General features: G+C 51.6%; 1 protein-coding gene across 1 annotated transcript in view; it reads left to right on the forward strand.

The window, feature by feature from the left end:
• The window catches only part of LRP4 (LDL receptor related protein 4), a 42878-nt gene extending 25734 nt beyond the window's left edge, over positions 1–17144 (forward strand). Inside the window, exons 21-38 of the mRNA XM_057747843.1 lie at positions 968–1157; positions 1240–1371; positions 2301–2441; positions 2821–2907; positions 3014–3185; positions 3814–3976; positions 4097–4322; positions 4687–4990; positions 6205–6423; positions 6584–6718; positions 7559–7667; positions 8057–8201; positions 8477–8590; positions 9053–9188; positions 11763–11830; positions 12405–12492; positions 13910–14051; positions 16586–17144. Of these exons, the coding sequence (XP_057603826.1) occupies positions 968–1157; positions 1240–1371; positions 2301–2441; positions 2821–2907; positions 3014–3185; positions 3814–3976; positions 4097–4322; positions 4687–4990; positions 6205–6423; positions 6584–6718; positions 7559–7667; positions 8057–8201; positions 8477–8590; positions 9053–9188; positions 11763–11830; positions 12405–12492; positions 13910–14051; positions 16586–16918 (2904 nt within the window). The 3' untranslated portion in view covers positions 16919–17144. The remainder of the gene's footprint in view (positions 1–967; positions 1158–1239; positions 1372–2300; positions 2442–2820; positions 2908–3013; positions 3186–3813; positions 3977–4096; positions 4323–4686; positions 4991–6204; positions 6424–6583; positions 6719–7558; positions 7668–8056; positions 8202–8476; positions 8591–9052; positions 9189–11762; positions 11831–12404; positions 12493–13909; positions 14052–16585) is intronic.
• The last annotated feature ends 371 nt before the right edge of the window (positions 17145–17515 follow it).

Genomic DNA, 17515 nt, shown 5'->3' on the forward strand with positions numbered 1-17515 from the left:
AGACAAGTTGTAAGAATAGTCAAAAGAACCAATAACTGATATTTTGCCACATTGTTATACCGTCCTCACTCTCTCTCTCTCTCTCCACACACACACACACACACACACACACACACACACATTTTTCTGAACCATCTGAGATTAGAGACATCCTACCCTTGAGCCCCAAATAGTGCCTGTTTCCTAAGAACAAGAACATCACCTTACATCATCACAGTACAATGATCAATATCAGGAGATTTAACATGGATACAGCATTGCTATCTAACCCACAGTCCGTATTCAACGGCGCCACCAACTGCCCCAGTAATGTCCTGATAGCTTTTTTTTTTTCTTTTTTCTTTTTTAGTCCAGGATCCAATCCCAGATCACAATTGTTCTTAGTAATCATGTCTCTTTAATCTGGAACATTTCCTCAGCCTTCCTTTGTCTTTCTTGATCTTTGTATCTTTAAAGAGTAAATGCCAGTTATTTTGTAGAATGTCCCTCAATTCCCCCTGACGTTTCCTTGTGATTAGATGCAGGTTATGCATTTGAGGCAGGACTACTGCATTAAGTAAAGTCGTGTCCTGAGTTCTCCGTGTGTCTTGTCAGTAACTACAGGTGTCAGCTTGTCCCATCATTGTGGTACCAACTTTGATTGTGTGGCTGAGGTGGTGTCCTCTATACAGTTGCTGTTTGTCCTTTTGTAAGGAATAAGTAATTTGTGCAGAGACACTTAGAGATTATGTAAGTAATACATGATCTTTTACAATCATCACACAACCCTTGGAGCCAAGCACTGTCATGATCGTATCACAGGTTGGCAGACCAAGGCTCAGAGAGATTTTACAACCAGCTCTGGCTCACGGTCACACAGCAGGTGGGACTGGCAGAGCTGCTTCCTTCCTGCTCACCTAAGCCCTGACCACTGCTCAGCACTGCCAGGCCTTGCTGGGGCATGACGCAAGTGCTGGGTCCCTGGCAGGTACTGATTGGAAGCCAGCTACCCCACCCATTTGGGCTGACCCTCTATGGAGAGCGCGTCTATTGGACCGACTGGCAGACCAAGAGTATCCAGAGTGCCGACCGGCTCACGGGGCTGGACCGCGAGACCCTGCAGGAAAACTTGGAAAACCTCATGGACATCCACGTCTTCCACCGCCAGCGGCCCCCAGGTGAGCAGCCCTTGGCCCATGCTGGCTTCTCCTAGGCTTCCCTCGGCCACAGTCCCTCCATGGACCCCTCCTCTCTACCCAGTGTCCACACCATGTGCTACGGAGAATGGCGGCTGCAGCCACCTGTGTCTTCGGTCCCCAAATCCAAACGGCTTCAGCTGTACCTGCCCCACAGGCATCAACCTGATGCCCGATGGCAAGACCTGTTCACCAGGTAGGACTCAGCATCACAGACCTGGCTAGAGCCTCTCTGGGAGGGACAGTGGCTTTCTTCCCGGCACGTGGACTCCAGTGTGGTGTGAGAAACATAAGCTGCTAGAGGCTTAGGGGCGAGACAAAGCTTTTAGAAAAAAGAAGATGTCTAGGGGAGCAGGTAGACAGGATTAGAAGCAGGATCGAGCTAGGTTTCATGGCGTCCTCGTGCATGTTAGAAAGAGATGCCCCTTTCTCAGACACTTGACTTTCATCTGTTGGGAAACTGTCATCATATACTGATTCGGTTAGAACACGTCACTTTAGTTCCTTCCGCCCAAAATTGGTACAGTAAATACTAGAACATATGATATCCACAAGGTAATGGTACCTCCTTTGGAAGTGGCGCTTCTGTGAGTACGCACAGCCAGCAGGGCCTTCATGATAAACTTAATTGAAAGGTCTCGGGAGCAGAACCTGGCTGCCCAGATGTTGGAAGTTGATGTTTCTCCCCAGGGGCTGCTGCATGGTAGGCTGCATTTTAACCCTAACTTCTTAGAGAATTTGAGCAAGAAAGGAGCTCTGAGTTGTGCCTCCCAGGTTGTGGGTAAAGCCCTCCTTCACCTGACGTGACGTTTCTTAAACTCCATGGTAAAAGGTCTTTCAAAGAGATGCACGTTCGTGATATTGATGAAGAGCCATGACTATGTATCAGCCCCACTGCTAAGGGTTTTCTGTACGTGATCTCTTTTATTCCTGTAGCCACCCTGTTGTTGTCCCCGTTTTACAGCTGATGACACTGAGGCTTAAACAATTTGCATAATATGCCCAGGATCACAGAACTAGAAACTAACAGAGACAGGGCATGAACTTCAGTTTGCCTTACTCCAGATCCTCTTAGCGGCTGTGCTAGGGTGACTGTCCTCTTTCCTTCTCTCCCCACCTGGGCAGGCATGAACAGTTTCCTCATCTTCGCCAGGAGGATAGACATACGCATGGTCTCCTTGGACATCCCTTATTTTGCCGATGTGGTGGTACCAATCAACATTACCATGAAGAACACCATTGCCATTGGAGTGGATTCCCAGGAAGGTCTGTGCAGCCCTCCCGTCTCTCCTGGCCCACTGTCCCTGCCCTGTAGCAACTGCTGCCCTTGCTTTCCCACCACCTTCACCTCCTGCTAAGAGCCTGGGGCCTCCCCGTTCCCTCTGGCACCACCCCTACCCCATTTCTATAGCACGTTCTCTTTGGTTAGGCGGGCATGGGGTTTGGGGCCTTCCTCTTCATCTCTGCCAAGAGCTATCTTGTTATGATGTTTCTATATTTCCCTTGATTTCCTCTGCGTGGGGGTACAGGGCTTTCCGACATGCCCCGGTGTCTCAGGGCACGAGTTAGCGGTGTGTGTTCCTTTGTGTGTTGGGGCGGAGGAGGGATGTGAAGGTCCAGGCTGAGCCCAGCCTTCCCCTTCCAGGAAGAGTGTACTGGTCGGACAGCACGCTGCACAGGATCAGCCGTGCCAGCCTGGATGGCTCGCAGCACGAGGACATCGTCACCACAGGTGGGCCTTGCTCCCAGCCCAGGGACCACCTGTCTGGCCACAGAGCTGGGGAGACATCCCCTCTGTTCTAAGGCGCGAGCCAGTGTGCCCTCTTGACTCCCTGCAGGGCTGCGGACCACAGACGGGCTGGCAGTGGATAGCATCGGCCGGAAGGTGTACTGGACGGACACCGGAACCAACCGGATTGAAGTGGGCAACCTGGACGGGTCCATGCGGAAGGTGTTGGTGTGGCAGAACCTTGACAGCCCCCGTGCCATCGTCGTGTACCACGAGATGGGGTGAGGGTGGCTCTGTGGCTCTGGGCGGCAGGAGGGGCTGGCTCAGCTGGCGCTAAGGATGGGGTGCAGGCGGGCAGCGGAGAGCAAGCACGCCTCACGGGGGCCCCCAGACAGGCCGCCCTGGGGCGCTTCCACTCCCTTCTGACTTCTTTCAGTATAACGTAGAGGTTAAAAGCATGAACCTCGGAATCAGAAACCCGGGATTCTGATTTCTTCACCATTTATTAGCTGCGTCTGTCATGTTGGGTCCAATGTTTCACCTCCCTGGTCCTCAGCTTCCTTATCTGTCACACAGAGGTGACCGTGAGAGGAGTGCCTCGTGGACCTTTTTGAGGATTAAGTGAGATAATACATGGAAAGTACTTTTTTTTCAATTGTAAAAACCATAACATTAAATTTACCACCTTAACCATTTTTAACTGCATAGTTCAGCAGTGTTAAGGATATTCACATTATCGTGAAACAGATCTCCAGAACTTTTTCATCTTGCACATCGGAAACTCTGCATGCATGACACAACAACGCCCTTTTGTGCACGTAAATACTTTTCACCGTGTTTGGCCTGCGATAAGTACTCGCAGGACACAGGAACTGTGGGAATCACCAGCTGGTGTTCTGTCTTGCCCAGGTTCATGTACTGGACAGACTGGGGGGAGAACGCCAAGCTAGAGCGGTCCGGCATGGATGGCTCAGACCGCACCGTGCTCATCAGCAACAACCTGGGCTGGCCCAACGGACTGACCGTGGACAAGGCCAGCTCCCAGCTGCTCTGGGCGGATGCCCACACCGAGGTGAGGGTCCTGCTCCTGCCGCCTGGCAGAAGCCTGGGAACGTGGGGGGGGCTGCTTGGGATCTGCGCTGAGCGCTCCCCGTCTCCTGATAGCCACCCCGGCCCTCTCCTTCCCCTGCAGCGAATTGAGGCTGCTGACCTCAACGGTGCCCGTCGGCACACGCTGGTGTCCCCCGTGCAGCACCCATACGGCCTCACCCTGCTTGACTCCTACATCTACTGGACGGACTGGCAGACCCGCAGCATCCACCGTGCCGACAAGGGTACCGGCAGCAACGTCATCCTGGTGAGGTCCAACCTGCCAGGCCTCATGGACATCCAGGCTGTGGACCGGGCACAGACGCTGGGTGAGAAGACCCCGAGGGCCGTGAGCCAGAGCCTCTGACTTTCTGCGGGTATTTCAACATCAGAGACATATCCAGAGCACAGAGATGCCTTTACAACCAGAGAGACAGGGACTGGCCTAAGCCCCCTTCCAGGAGCAGGCTGTGTTCCCTCTGGATAAGGCTGGTACTACGACTACAGGGTGCTGTCACCGTCAGAGGACTCCTGGAGACACCCCGATCCTTCTACCTCTTCCCCGCCAGGCACCGAACCCTGTTATGTAGAACAGCAGACAGTCAGGCACAAAACGCCAGGGCCTTTGCAAGCTTCAGACCATATTTCAGGCTGGGTGTCAGAACTCGTGCTTCTCTCGTCTCTCGTCACCAGGTTTTAACAAGTGCGGCTCGAGAAACGGTGGCTGCTCTCACCTCTGCCTGCCTCGGCCCTCTGGCTTTTCCTGTGCCTGCCCCACTGGCATCCAGCTGAAGGGAGATGGGAAGACCTGCGATCCCTCTCCTGAGACCTACCTGCTCTTCTCCAGCCGCGGCTCCATCCGGCGCATCTCACTGGACACGAGTGACCACACAGATGTGCACGTGCCCGTCCCCGAGCTCAACAACGTCATCTCCCTGGACTACGACAGTGTAGATGCAAAGGTCTATTACACAGATGTGTTCCTGGATGTTATCAGGTACGAGTGTCCCGAAACCTCCAGAGGACACAGACCTGCTTCCAGCCTCTGATGGGTGAGGGTAGGGTCTGTGTTGACCTCTAAATGGACTGAGTGATTCAGCAACTTGGGTAGTGAGTTCTGACCCTGACTCATTTGCTTTGTAGTGTTATCACTTACAGCAGAGTTTCAGACTTTTGTGGGGGTTTTTGTTTGTTTACTTAAAGATTCTGATGTGTTTCAAGACTTTTTTTTTTTTTTTTTCCTTTTTTTGGTCACGCTGCCCTTGTGGCTTGAGGGATTCCCTGACCAGGCACTGAACCGTGCCCGCATCCTACCCACTGGCCCGCCAGGGAATTCCCCTATTTAAAGATTACTAGAAGCCCAGTATGTAAAACAAACAGATAAAGTCAGGCTGGGGAGCTGGAGCCTTCTACCGCTACCACTGGGCCCTTCAGGAGCTCCAGGGACCCTCTAAGACTCATTGATCGGTTGGCCCTGTAGCTAAATCGAGTATCGGTGCTATGATACAGGAACGCTGGCTATTTGCCAAGGCTTATAAGTGTTCACAAAGTTGTGCTGGTTTTTGTTTTTTTAATTTTGTTTTTGTTTTATTTAAATGTTTATCACTCTCTCAATCTTTTACCCAAATACAGCTGCGGAATGTGGTACCCTGCCACCAGTTAGAGGGTTTTACCACGGCAGAGATTCTCACGTGGAAGAACGGGAACACTCCCATTTGTTCTCCCTGGGGTGGGGGGAGCCATGAGCATCTCGGCCTGGGAGCCGGTGGTAGTTTAGAGAAGTCCCCCACGTGTGTGTGACAAGACCCCCATCCTGAGGTTGAATTCCCTGGTGTAGGACTGCTATGCAAATGCACAAGTAGATCTTGGAAAAATCTGCCCTTTCTTATAATCCCTACCTAGCAATCCTTAAAGATTGTCTCTTCCTTGAGGTATATGGGGTTTATTAACCTGTTTTCTGGCAAGGCATGGGCCCAAATGCCCCCTACGTATAGCAGGGAACACTCTGTCCTCTGAATGATCTGTTCATTAATTCTGCAAATGCCTTGAATACCTGCTGTGCCACATGTGGAGGAATGTGCCTATAAATACTTGGTCCCTGCCTCTGTGGAGCTCACCGTGTGGTGGGAATCCAATCACAGGAACGTGGAGTGAGGGGTACCGGCCCGTTGCTGATCTGGTCAGTCACCCAGCCCTGGGCTGTTCCCCAAGGCGAGCAGATCTGAACGGCAGCAACATGGAGACGGTGATCGGGCGTGGGCTGAAGACCACCGACGGGCTGGCGGTGGACTGGGTGGCCAGGAATCTGTATTGGACAGACACGGGCCGAAATACCATTGAAGCATCGAGGCTGGATGGTTCCTGCCGCAAAGTGCTGATCAACAACAGCCTGGATGAGCCTCGAGCCATTGCCGTGTTCCCCAGGAAGGGGTAAGTGTTTGGCCAGCAGAAAAGAGACCCAGGGAAGAAGGGCCCGGTGAAAAGGCTCTTGAAAGATGCCTGTGTATTAATAGCTCCGAGGGTCCCTGTATTTTTTCGACCTCTGGGTGCCATCTTCCCATGCCTTGCTCATGGCACTGTTGTGTCCCAGGTACCTCTTCTGGACAGACTGGGGCCACATCGCCAAGATCGAACGGGCGAGCCTGGATGGCTCTGAGCGGAAGGTCCTCATCAACACAGACCTGGGCTGGCCCAACGGCCTCACCCTGGACTATGACACCCGCAGGTGGGAATCCTGTCCCAAACAGCCTCCTGGAGACCGGGTGGGCAGAGGAGGGGGTGGCTGGGGTTGAAGCAGTGACAACAAACAAGGGGAACGCTGCTTGGTAGGTGAGGGAGAGCGGGTAGTGAGAAGGATGAGGGAACGTGTTCTTGGAGCAGGGCTTGCTGAGCCCAGCCCTCAGCCCTCAGGTGGGCTTTGTTTATCTGGTTTCCGCGGTTTTCCTCTGAGTGCTTCAGCAGAGCGCGTCCTCTGGCTGGACCCACCCAGGTAAGGGCTGATTCCTCACGTTTGTTGCTCTCCTGCTCCCATCAGGGATTGGAACGTGCGACTCCTGGTCTAGATAGAAAATCCTGGCGGGCAGGAGAAGAGGGAGGAGGGGCTGCGAAGCCGTCAGTTCCCCTTTCTGCTCTCAGAAGAAGGGAAGGGAATCAAAGGCCCCTGGAGAGCTGAAATGGAGAAGAGGAATGCGCTCTTCTGTTAGCTTCACTGAGCTCTCTGCAGGCCGAGTCTCTTCTTAAAGGGCGTCGGAAAGAATTTAGGCTTAGATTCTTGGGTAGGCGTCAAAGGGTGGTCCAGTCACTGAAGATAAGCCTGGGAGCTGGCTGCTCTGAGGCCACTGGATTTCCGCCCCTCTCCAGAACAGCCGTGGCCTCCCCACTTCTGAGTCGCCCACCAAATTCCGCTCTTCAGCTTGGGTACTCCCAGTGAGCGCTCATCAGGTCACCTTGCCTGCTGGCAGCACCTGCCAGTTCAGCTCAGGAGGGGACAGTTGGCTCCCTGAGGGCAGGGCTGGGCTCCCTGGCAAGCGTCTTCAGCAGCCGCCTTCTCTGCCTTCCCTCACAGGATCTACTGGGTGGACGCCCACCTGGACCGGATTGAGAGCGCCGACCTCAGTGGGAAGCTCCGGCAGGTCCTGGTCAGCCACGTCTCGCACCCCTTTGCTCTGACGCAGGTACTGGCTCGGGAGGGAGGTAACGAAGCGCCCTCGACGGGGGTGTTTCCTCGGGGCTGCGCGTCGTCAGTCTCAGCCCGGGTGCTGCAGGACAGCTGCGCTGTGGAAGCTCATCGCAGGGGTGCTTCTCGTACACGGACGTCTTGCCCGTGTGCCCTGCTGCTCCTGCTCTGCCACGTTCTAGCATTTGAAGGGGTGGCTCTCAAACAGCTCTACGGAGTCGGCGGTGGCACTTGTTAAAGTGCGTGTTCCTGGGCACGGGATACAAAGGCTCTGCCTTCTGAGGGTGGGGCCAGGACTATTCATTTTAACAAGCTCCCCAGGCGACAGGAGCTGTACCTGGGGTCTGCCTATTAAGTTACTCTTTCGGGGGTTTCCCTGTCGAGTAGCAGGACAGGTGGATCTACTGGACAGACTGGCAGACCAAGTCAATCCAGCGTGTGGACAAGTACTCGGGCCGGAACAAGGAGACGGTGCTGGCAAACGTGGAGGGCCTCATGGATATCATCGTGGTGTCCCCTCAGCGGCAGACAGGTGGGCTCCGGGCTCCTGAGCCTCCTTCGTCACCGGTGGCGGGCTTGGCGGGGCACCCCCAGGGCTGCTGATAACCAGGACGGTCAGAGCCACGGGAGAGCCTTCGGGTTCCCAGCGTGAGCTCTCGGCCCCTTTCAGCCCCCTGTCGTCATACCCCTCCTGCCCCGCGGTTCCTTGGAGTAAAGCAGCCCTGAACCTCCTCCTTTCTGAAGAGCGTCAAGTTAGGAGACTGGACTCTGCCCCAGGGCAGACATTCGCACCTGCTTTGCCCCCAGGGACCAACGCCTGTGGTGTGAACAACGGCGGCTGCACCCACCTCTGCTTTGCCAGAACCTCGGACTTTGTGTGTGCCTGTCCTGACGAGCCCGATGGCCGGCCCTGCTCCCTTGGTGAGTTGGGCTGACTGGCCTCCTGGAAGAGCAGAGGCCTTGCAAGGGCAGGGGATTGGCAGCCTCAGCTCTGTTCTTCTGGGCGAGATCCCCCTCAGGGGCTCTTACCGCAGAGTGACGGGGAGCAATGAGTTTGCGCTTTGGAATGGGACGGACCCGGGTTTGTCTGGCTTCTGGCGTTTACTAGGATGGAAATCAGGCCTCCTGATTCCCTGATCCCTGCTGTGACCTGTGCATTGCTCTCTCCTCCTGCCCTCCGTGGGCCAGCTAGCCCATCCAGAGCTATTGATATCGGAAACCAGATCCTTTTTATGTGCAGTACTAAGAAGGACACCTAACGGGGGTGCCTAGGATGAGGGCAGCTAAAAGATTGCTCTGTCAAGTTCTCCAGATGCTACCCTTGGACCATATGTAGATAATGGGCGCGCCAGTGATCCACGTCAGCCCTTGTTTTGTCTCCAGTGCCTGGCCTGGTGCCCCCACCTCCCAGGGCTACCAGCATGAGCGAAAGGAGCCCCGTGCGACCCAACACGTTCCCGACCACCTTGCGTTCTTCTACCACCCGGACCCACACATCTCTGGAGGAGGCGGGAGGGAGGTAAGTGGGTTAGGACGGGACTGAGGGCTCTGATACCAATGGCCGTCCCTGCCAGCAGAAGACCACAGTCCCAGCTTGCTCATTCTGGCAGGTGGGACACAGACCACACCATTAGCCACCAGTGCCTGCTACCTGGGACTGGAGGTGACATTTAGACTTGTAGATGGTTGCAAGTGATTCTTTTTCTTAGCTGTGAAGGCAAGAAACTTTAAGAACAGCTTCAGAGAGAAATCACTCAGGAGGAGTTTCTACCTAGCGTTCCTCCTTCTTCCTTTCTTTCTGTGGCATTTGCTCTCACAGAACAACGTGGTCTTGTCCTACAGTTTACTTAGAAGCCACCGGCTCATAGTGGTCTCTGGGCTGTGGCTTTACAACTCAGGACATCCCCAGGGATGTGATGGCCTTGGCGTATAATGACCTGTGGCACTCAAACACACACACACCTCATTATTAAATAAGCAAGCATAACCATGAACAGTTCTCAAATTAAGTGTAAAATACTGTATTTCATTAGATTGAAGGTGCTGTCAATTTAAAATGCATCCTGATTTGAGAGATTAAACCGAAAAAGTGACCAACAGCAATTGTGAGATGCCATGAATTGTAAGACAGATCCTATTTCAGAGACACCAGAATGTAGAAAAATGCACATCTTAAAACGGATGAACTATGATGAAATATTCAATTTAGAGAAAGTCTTATAAATATGCTTTTTATTTACACGTCGCCAAAAAATCATCTGGAAATACAGATAGGAGTAAAGAAGAAATAAGTACTCACATACCCATATATAATTACCTTTAGTATTTTTTAAATTTGACATATGTGTATATTGTGAAATGATGACCACAGTTGGTCTAGTTAATATCCATCACCACACATAGATATATACTTTTTTTTCTTATCATGGGAACTGTAAAAAATCTACTCTTAGCAACTTTCAGATATACAGTATTGTTCACTGCAGTGACTGCGATGTACGTCACATCCCCAGGACTGACTTCTCGTATAACTGGGCATTTGAGCCTCCTCACCACCTTCGCTCATTTTGTCTACCCCCACCCCCCACCTCTGGCAACTACCAATCTGTACGATATCAATTGTACCTATGAGTTGTTTTTTCTTCAGATTCTGCATATAAGTGATATCATACAGTATGGCTTCCTCTGTCTGACTTATTTCACTTAGCATAATGCCCTCAAGGTTTATCTGTGTTGTTACAAATGGCAGAGTGGCTTTTTTATGGCTGAATAATGTTCCATTGTATACCTATACCATGTTTTCTTTATCCGTTCATCCGCAGATGGACACTTAGGTGGTTTTCATGTCTTGGCTACTGTAAATCATGCTACATTGAACATGGGGGTGCAGATATCTTTTTGAGATAGTGATTTCATTTTCCACTCTTACTATTTTGATGTCTATCTTCCCCGGCATTTTTCTATTAGAACACCTTATTGTAATATTATTTTTAATATCAACTGCAGCTTAAAAGATAATTAACACTTGACTGCAATTCTGAAAGCAGAAACATAGTAATAATCCCAAATGAGAACTCTAGGCTCGTGTCCCTAAAATTATAAGATTTGTACATGATCACATTTATTCTACATGCCCCATTTTCTCTTGTTAGAAGAGTTTATATAGAAAAGCAAACAAAGATAAACGTGTACCTTTCTCACTAATTGTTAAGCACTAACAATCATTATGAATCTGATTTTATTCAGGTTTATTTAGAAAACTTCTGAACCCTACTCAGATATTTTCTTCCTATGAGAGTTCTATTTGAAGACTCAGTAACTCTTGGTTTCAGATGCTCTTGCAGGTAGCTTTTCTCTAGCCTTTTAGGACATGCCCTTAATTGCCAACTCATAACGTGCCACCAAGGAGTGACCTTCTCAGCACTTCAGGTTACTTATCCCAGCCCTCCCTCTGGCTGTCTTGCATACTCCCTTGTGAAAGAATGAGGGAAAGGAAAACAATATTTTTTTCAGGTCTCTCTAGACCTGGTGATAATCTTTATCCGATCGGAGGTTTGCTTGGCGGGTAGCTTCTTCTAACTCATCCTGGTAGTTTAATAAATCCTACTATTGATGTCCGTAGTATTCTTTCAGCAGACTTTCAGCTCACTCCCAAAGCTGCTTTTCCTTTTTAAAGAATCCTCTTTTAAAAGTACATATTTGAGGGAATTCCCTGGTGGTCCAGGGGTTGGGACCCCGTGCTTTCACTGCCAAGGCCTGGGTTCAATCCCCAGTCGGGGAGCTGGGGTCCCACACGCTGCGTGGCCCAAAACAGCAACAACAATAATGCTGACAACAAAGAGTACACATTTTAAAACACGCTGAGACATGACACAGCATCTTGAAGACAGTGGCTCATGCTGATTTCTCTGCGTTTCCTGGTTCTGCCCTCTCCTTGCTTCTGCGGTCTCCCATCCCGTGCAGTCTCATATCTGAGCGCCCCACTCCCAGGCCTTGCGCCCTGTCCTTCACAGGACTGTCCCCGTTCCTGGCAGAAAGCAAGATCTTTGCTGAACACAAGTAGCCTTCACACTCAATTTTCTCTGCCCCGCAGATGCTCTGAAAAGGATGCCCGGCTGGGCCTCTGCGCACATTCCAATGAGGCCGTACCCGCTGCTCCAGGTAAGCCCTCAGGGTCCAACTGCTTTGAAAAACAAGATGTAAGGAATCTAAGTCCCCACTGATATCTTGCAGAACCTTCATGTGGACCCTCCGGGGCTGATGAACTCTTTTTTTAGACTAAATCCATAGAAAGAATAACCCTAATAGCTGCCACTTATGGAGTGCTTCCTGTATGCTAGGCGATTGTTAAGCCATGTTTATGTGCGCGTGTCTGTATATGTATTTGTATATACACACCCACCTTCAATCTCCACCAGCCCTATGAGCAATTTATCATTTACCTTTAACTGATGAGAAGACACAGGCTTAGAAGTTAAGCATCTTGCTTTAAGTCACACAGCTAGTAAGTGGTAGAACTGGGATTAGAGATGCTGACAGAGTGATAGGTTTCTTCTCAGCCCCCCCCCCCCCCCCCCCCCCCCGCCGTGGCCTCTTCTCTGAGAAGGAGGCCCCTAGCCGCCCTCAGATGGTGTGGGATGCAACAGCTGCAAAAGAAGCCCTCCATCTTCCGACCCCTCCCACCAGCTAGAAGGCGGTCCGTGGTCCCCACCTAGCGTGCCTCTGTTCTTCCTAGGAGAAGGGCTTCATGTCAGCTCCGTCATCGGCGGACTCCTCAGTGTTCTGCTGATTCTGGTGGTGATCGCAGCTTTGATGCTGTACAGGTAATCTCAGCCCCAAGGCACGAACTCTGTGTTTGCTGACGGCCCTGTTAGCACAGCTGGGACCCCCTGAGGCGGACCGCCCACTGAGTCCACCTCTGCTCAGCCTCATTGCGAAGCTGGGTCCCTGCTCAGAGCAGCAGAAGGGAAGGGAAGAAAGCTGAATGTGCACCCTTCCTCCCCAGTCACAGCCCAAGCAATTTCCTCATTTCAGGACCACAGCAGCCCTTGGGATTGTCCTCAGAGACTAGGATACTGAGGACACGGAGGGTGTGACCCAAGGCCACACAGTGAGAGGCAAAGCTGGTACTGACTCCAGCATTTTTGCCTTTTCCACCACCCCACACTACCTGAAACCACGGAAGCTGGAAACGATTTTCTCTTCACACAAACACAGCCCTTTACGACCATGTTGGGTGATATATCATTGCTCAGTAGGGATCATCCTGGGAAAGTGGAGTCCTAAATTTCAAGTTAGAATCTTCTTTTTACCATCCCCTCTCTCTCTATCTTCCCCTCATGCGTTAAATGCGGCTCACAGCCAAAATGTCCAGGTTTCGCTGCTGCTGCGGCAGCTTCTGCCAACAACAGCAGCAGCGACCGTAATAGCAGTGACAGCTACCATTTAGGGAACGTGTCAGCGCCACAGCAGCCTCGCAGTACAGCCGTTATTACTCCTCACTTCACAGATGAGGGTCTAAGGCTCAAAAGGCTTAGGTTACGTCCACCAGCCTCCCAGCTAGTAAGTAACAGAAGTGGGATTCAACACGGGTCTGTCTCAGCACGAAAGCTTGGTGTACGCATTGTCTACTGCGGTACAACAGATTATCCCCAGACTTAGCCACTTACAACGACAGCCACTGAGTATCTCACAGTTTCTAGGGGTCAAAAATCTGGGTGCAGCTTAGCTGGGTGCCTCTGCCTCAGGCTGTCCCACAAGGCAGCAGTCCACGGATCAGCCAGGGTGCCGGTCTCATCTTGAGGCTTGACGGGGGAAGGATTCCCTTTCAAGCACAGGATTCAGGTCCTCGCAGGCTGTCGGCTGGAGGCCTCCCTCACCCGTTCCTTGCTTTGTGGGCCTTTCCAGAGGACAACTGAACATGGCAGCTTGCTTCCCCAGAGCAAGAGAAAGAGAGAGAAAGGGAGGGAGGGGAAGCTAAGACGGAAGCCAGATTCCTTGTGAGGAGTTTCCTGGTAACCTACTCTAGTCTCCCTCACTTTTGCATGTTCTGTTCATGAGAAGCGGGTCACGAGATCCAGCCCACACTCAAGGGGCAGAAATGCAGAAGGCGTGAGTACCAGGAGGCAAGGACCACTGGGCCCTCTCTTAGCGGCTGGCTGCCACACTGGGGTTACAGCTTCCCCAGATATCATCCCCGTAAATACTGGAACTAATTTCTCATCACTTTTCCTCCTAAAGACACAAAAAATCTAAGTTAACCGACCCTGGAATGGGGAACCTGACTTACAGCAACCCTTCCTACCGAACGTCCACTCAGGAAGTGAAAATTGAAGCAATCCCCAAACCGGCCATGTACAATCAACTGTGCTACAAGAAAGAGGTAAGAATTAGAATTTACATCCGAGAGGTTCTCTTCGGAGTGGGGAGGGATTCTGCTCCAGCTGCCTGAGTAGGTCAGTCGGGGAGGCTGGGCAGTCCATCTGCCATTCTGGAAGTTATAGTCAATAGAAGAATGGAGTGTGATTTGGGTTTCTGGAGAGGTCTGCAGCTTGTGAGGGACCAGCCTGACGGGCCCTAGTGAGAGCAAGGTTAGAAAGCAGATCCCAGAAAGTTTCGGGCTGGAAGCATGTGGGTGGGTACCTCCCTGCCAGCAGGTATCCTCCCCCGCTCAGAGGTCCCTTCCCTCCCGGAGCTGTCATCCCCAGCAGTGAGGCTGTGCCCCTCTGCAACAACCCCAAACTCCTGGAAAACACCCCAAAAACCCAAGAGCTCCTGGACTCTCCCTTTCTAACCTCTGATCCAAACTGTTGGCACCTGTGGTTGGGAATGGCTGGAGTTCTGCGATTCTCTTTAACACAGAATCTAAAGGGGTTTCTCTAGAATTCTAAAAATTTATGTGCTTTTGTTCTTTGAACTCCTTTGTTGCTTCCGTGGAAAATTACTTCCTGAATATTTAGGGAAAATAGTCCCATGTCCACTAGGGAATGTAGCCTGGAACTTAGATTTTCCTAGTCGGACATGACCCTTGTTTTTTTCCTAAAATCCTGTAACCCTTCATTAGAAATGATCCCTTATGAGACCTAACCCGTCTACTCTCTTGGCCTGTCAAGCACAGTCAAAACCAGCCCTCACAGCTACAGGGCCCCCATGCACGGTGGGTACACGTTACATAGTAATCATGTGATTTCAGGACCCACCCACTCCACTGTTAAAAAAAGCTTCCGCGACAAGCCAGAACAGAACCTGCAGGGCTAGCTTGCCGATTTAGTGATGGTGGACCCCTTCTCTATTAATATCTTTGAGAGAAAGACTCTTGAAGCTTCATGGGTTCCTGGAGTATCTGACGCCCCAGAGAAGGACCCCAATAAGGGCCCTAGGTTAGAAATGAAAACCTTGACTCTTTCTCCTGTTGTATGCTTTCTCCTCAGCAGCTCTTTCACCCCTCTGATAGTCTCTCACCCTTTCTCTTCTGATTTCCTCTTGATTTCAGGTACCTGTTGCTGTGTGTTTGTAGAGGGAGTGGTATCCCTCAAATTGCTAGTGTCATGTCACCCACGCCTCCCTGACTTACCCCACGTGTCTCTGTGATGGAGACACTGAGTGGTCTGCATCTTCTCTGACACTAATTCAGCCTGGAGGGTGTGCTGGGTGACTGGGCATGTGTGTGTGTGCCTGTGGGCTTGTGTGCTGTGTCTCTCTTTGCTTGATCAAGGGAGCGGTTACTCCCAGAGGGCATGGACCATATTTTATACTGTGTAATCATCAAAGTATCCTGCTTATTGTAGGGGCTCAATAAATATCTGTGGAATTGAATTGTTACGAAAATAGAGCAGCAGTTGCAGGGCTTTTGGCAGGAACACTATCCCAGGGACAGAGCCCAAGCCATGGTCCATTTTCTCTTGGCAGTGGCGGCATGCTGGTTGGTATCCCCCAGAAACCAGGAGTAAGGCCACCCTTTGAGGAATCCATAAAGGGAGAAGCCTGAGTGGAACTTAGGGCTGTCCTTGGAACAATCCCAGGTTGCTTGGGAATGGCCCCAAGGATCTGGGAGCAGAGCCAGAATAACCTCTCACAAAAGCGTATAGGTTACAGGACCTCAGTGGATTGACACTTAGAACCCAAACAAGGGGGTTTTCTAGAGCCTATCTTTCCTTGTAAAACTTTTCTTCTTAAGACAGAAACAAGAGAATTAAGAATAAAATAGCACATGGAACTATATTCCATATCTTATCATAAACTATAATGGAAAAGAACCTGACCATATATATATATGTAATATATAAGAATAGCATATATATATATATCTCTCTGAATCACTTTCGCTATACACCAGAAACTGACATTGCACATCAAATATACTTCAAAAATAAATAAAGAATAAAATAGCACAAAAGTCATTGGAGAAATGCACATTTAATTGCTTTTGTCAGTTGCTTCTGACATGTACATCAGCATGCTGTCCCAATAATAAGCACGTTAGCCATGCAGTCATGGCTGCCACGATCTAGCGCATGTTACGTGTCAGGCACCTACTAACTGCATCGTGTGGGTTGCCTCACTTAACCCTCACAGCCACCGGTCGTGAGGAATGGATGCTGTCCCTCTGAGTAGGTGAGCCTGAGCTGAGGAGATATTCTGGACTTGACCAAGGTGATGCAGCCGGCGAGCGGCTCGTGCGAGACGGCAAGCCGCGGCTCTCCTCCCTGTGCAATAGTGGCAATGACCATCACAGCCGCTCCTTTCCTTTAAGGCTCAGCTGCATGCATTTGCTCTGACTCAGTTTCCCCATTTGTTTGTGGGATCTTTGCGCTCTTCACGCCCGCTCTTACCCCATCCACTTCCTTTTTCAGTTCGTCAGGCGATGCTTTATGGAGAGCCAACCAACTGACCGTGTCTCTCCACTCTCCACCCTAGGGTGGACCTGACCATAACTACACCAAGGAGAAGGTCAAGATTGTAGAGGGGATCTGCCTCCTGTCTGGGGACGATGCTGAGTGGGATGACCTCAAGCAACTGCGCAGCTCCCGGGGGGGCCTTCTTCGGGATCACGTTTGCATGAAGACAGACACCGTGTCCATCCAGGCCAGCTCTGGCTCCCTGGATGACACGGAGACGGAGCAGCTGTTGCAGGAAGAGCAGTCTGAGTGCAGCAGTGTCCACACCGCAGCCACTCCTGAAAGACGGGGCTCGCTGCCAGACACGGGCTGGAGACACGAACGCAAGCTCTCCTCAGAGAGCCAGGTCTAAACGCCCATGTTCCCCTCCCTCCCGGCCTGCTCCTTCTCTTTGGTGGACTGCCAGTCCCCGTGCTCGCGCGTCCAGCAGGCCCCTTTCCTATGTGCTCGTCCTGCTCCTCCTCCCACCCCGTAACTGCTCCCGCGCCCTCCACGGGGGCTGTTTCCACCTGAGTGCGTAACGACCTGTGCGCAAGAGATGATGGGGCATCCTGAGAATTCAGACCTGGACTTTACCACAAACCTCACCTCCTGCACGCCAGCCTGAGCCCCGTGAAACCAGGGGGTTTCCTCGTCAGTACAGAGCTCCACCTCCCCTTCCCCTGGTCCCCTCAGTGCCTGCCTCACAAGAGCTGACAGTCCAGGACTGCACTCCCCCCATCGGAGCTGGCCTGACCGCTTCTCTGAGGGAACTTGCTGACCAGGGGCTGGGGGGGGTGCTCATGGGTAAAGAGAGAGATGAAGGATAGAGGCTGAGAGAAGGAGGAGGAGTCAGCCCAGCTGGTATGGGTATCTGGAAAACCTCCAGCCTCGAGTGCGCTGGCAACATGAAAAAGCTTTCAAGGGCGACTGGGCCTGGGTGTCCTGTCCATTGCCGGCAGTGGATATG

The sequence above is a fragment of the Hippopotamus amphibius genome, chromosome 9 (genome assembly GCF_030028045.1).
Source record: "Hippopotamus amphibius kiboko isolate mHipAmp2 chromosome 9, mHipAmp2.hap2, whole genome shotgun sequence".
Classification (NCBI taxonomy): Eukaryota; Metazoa; Chordata; class Mammalia; order Artiodactyla; family Hippopotamidae; genus Hippopotamus; species Hippopotamus amphibius.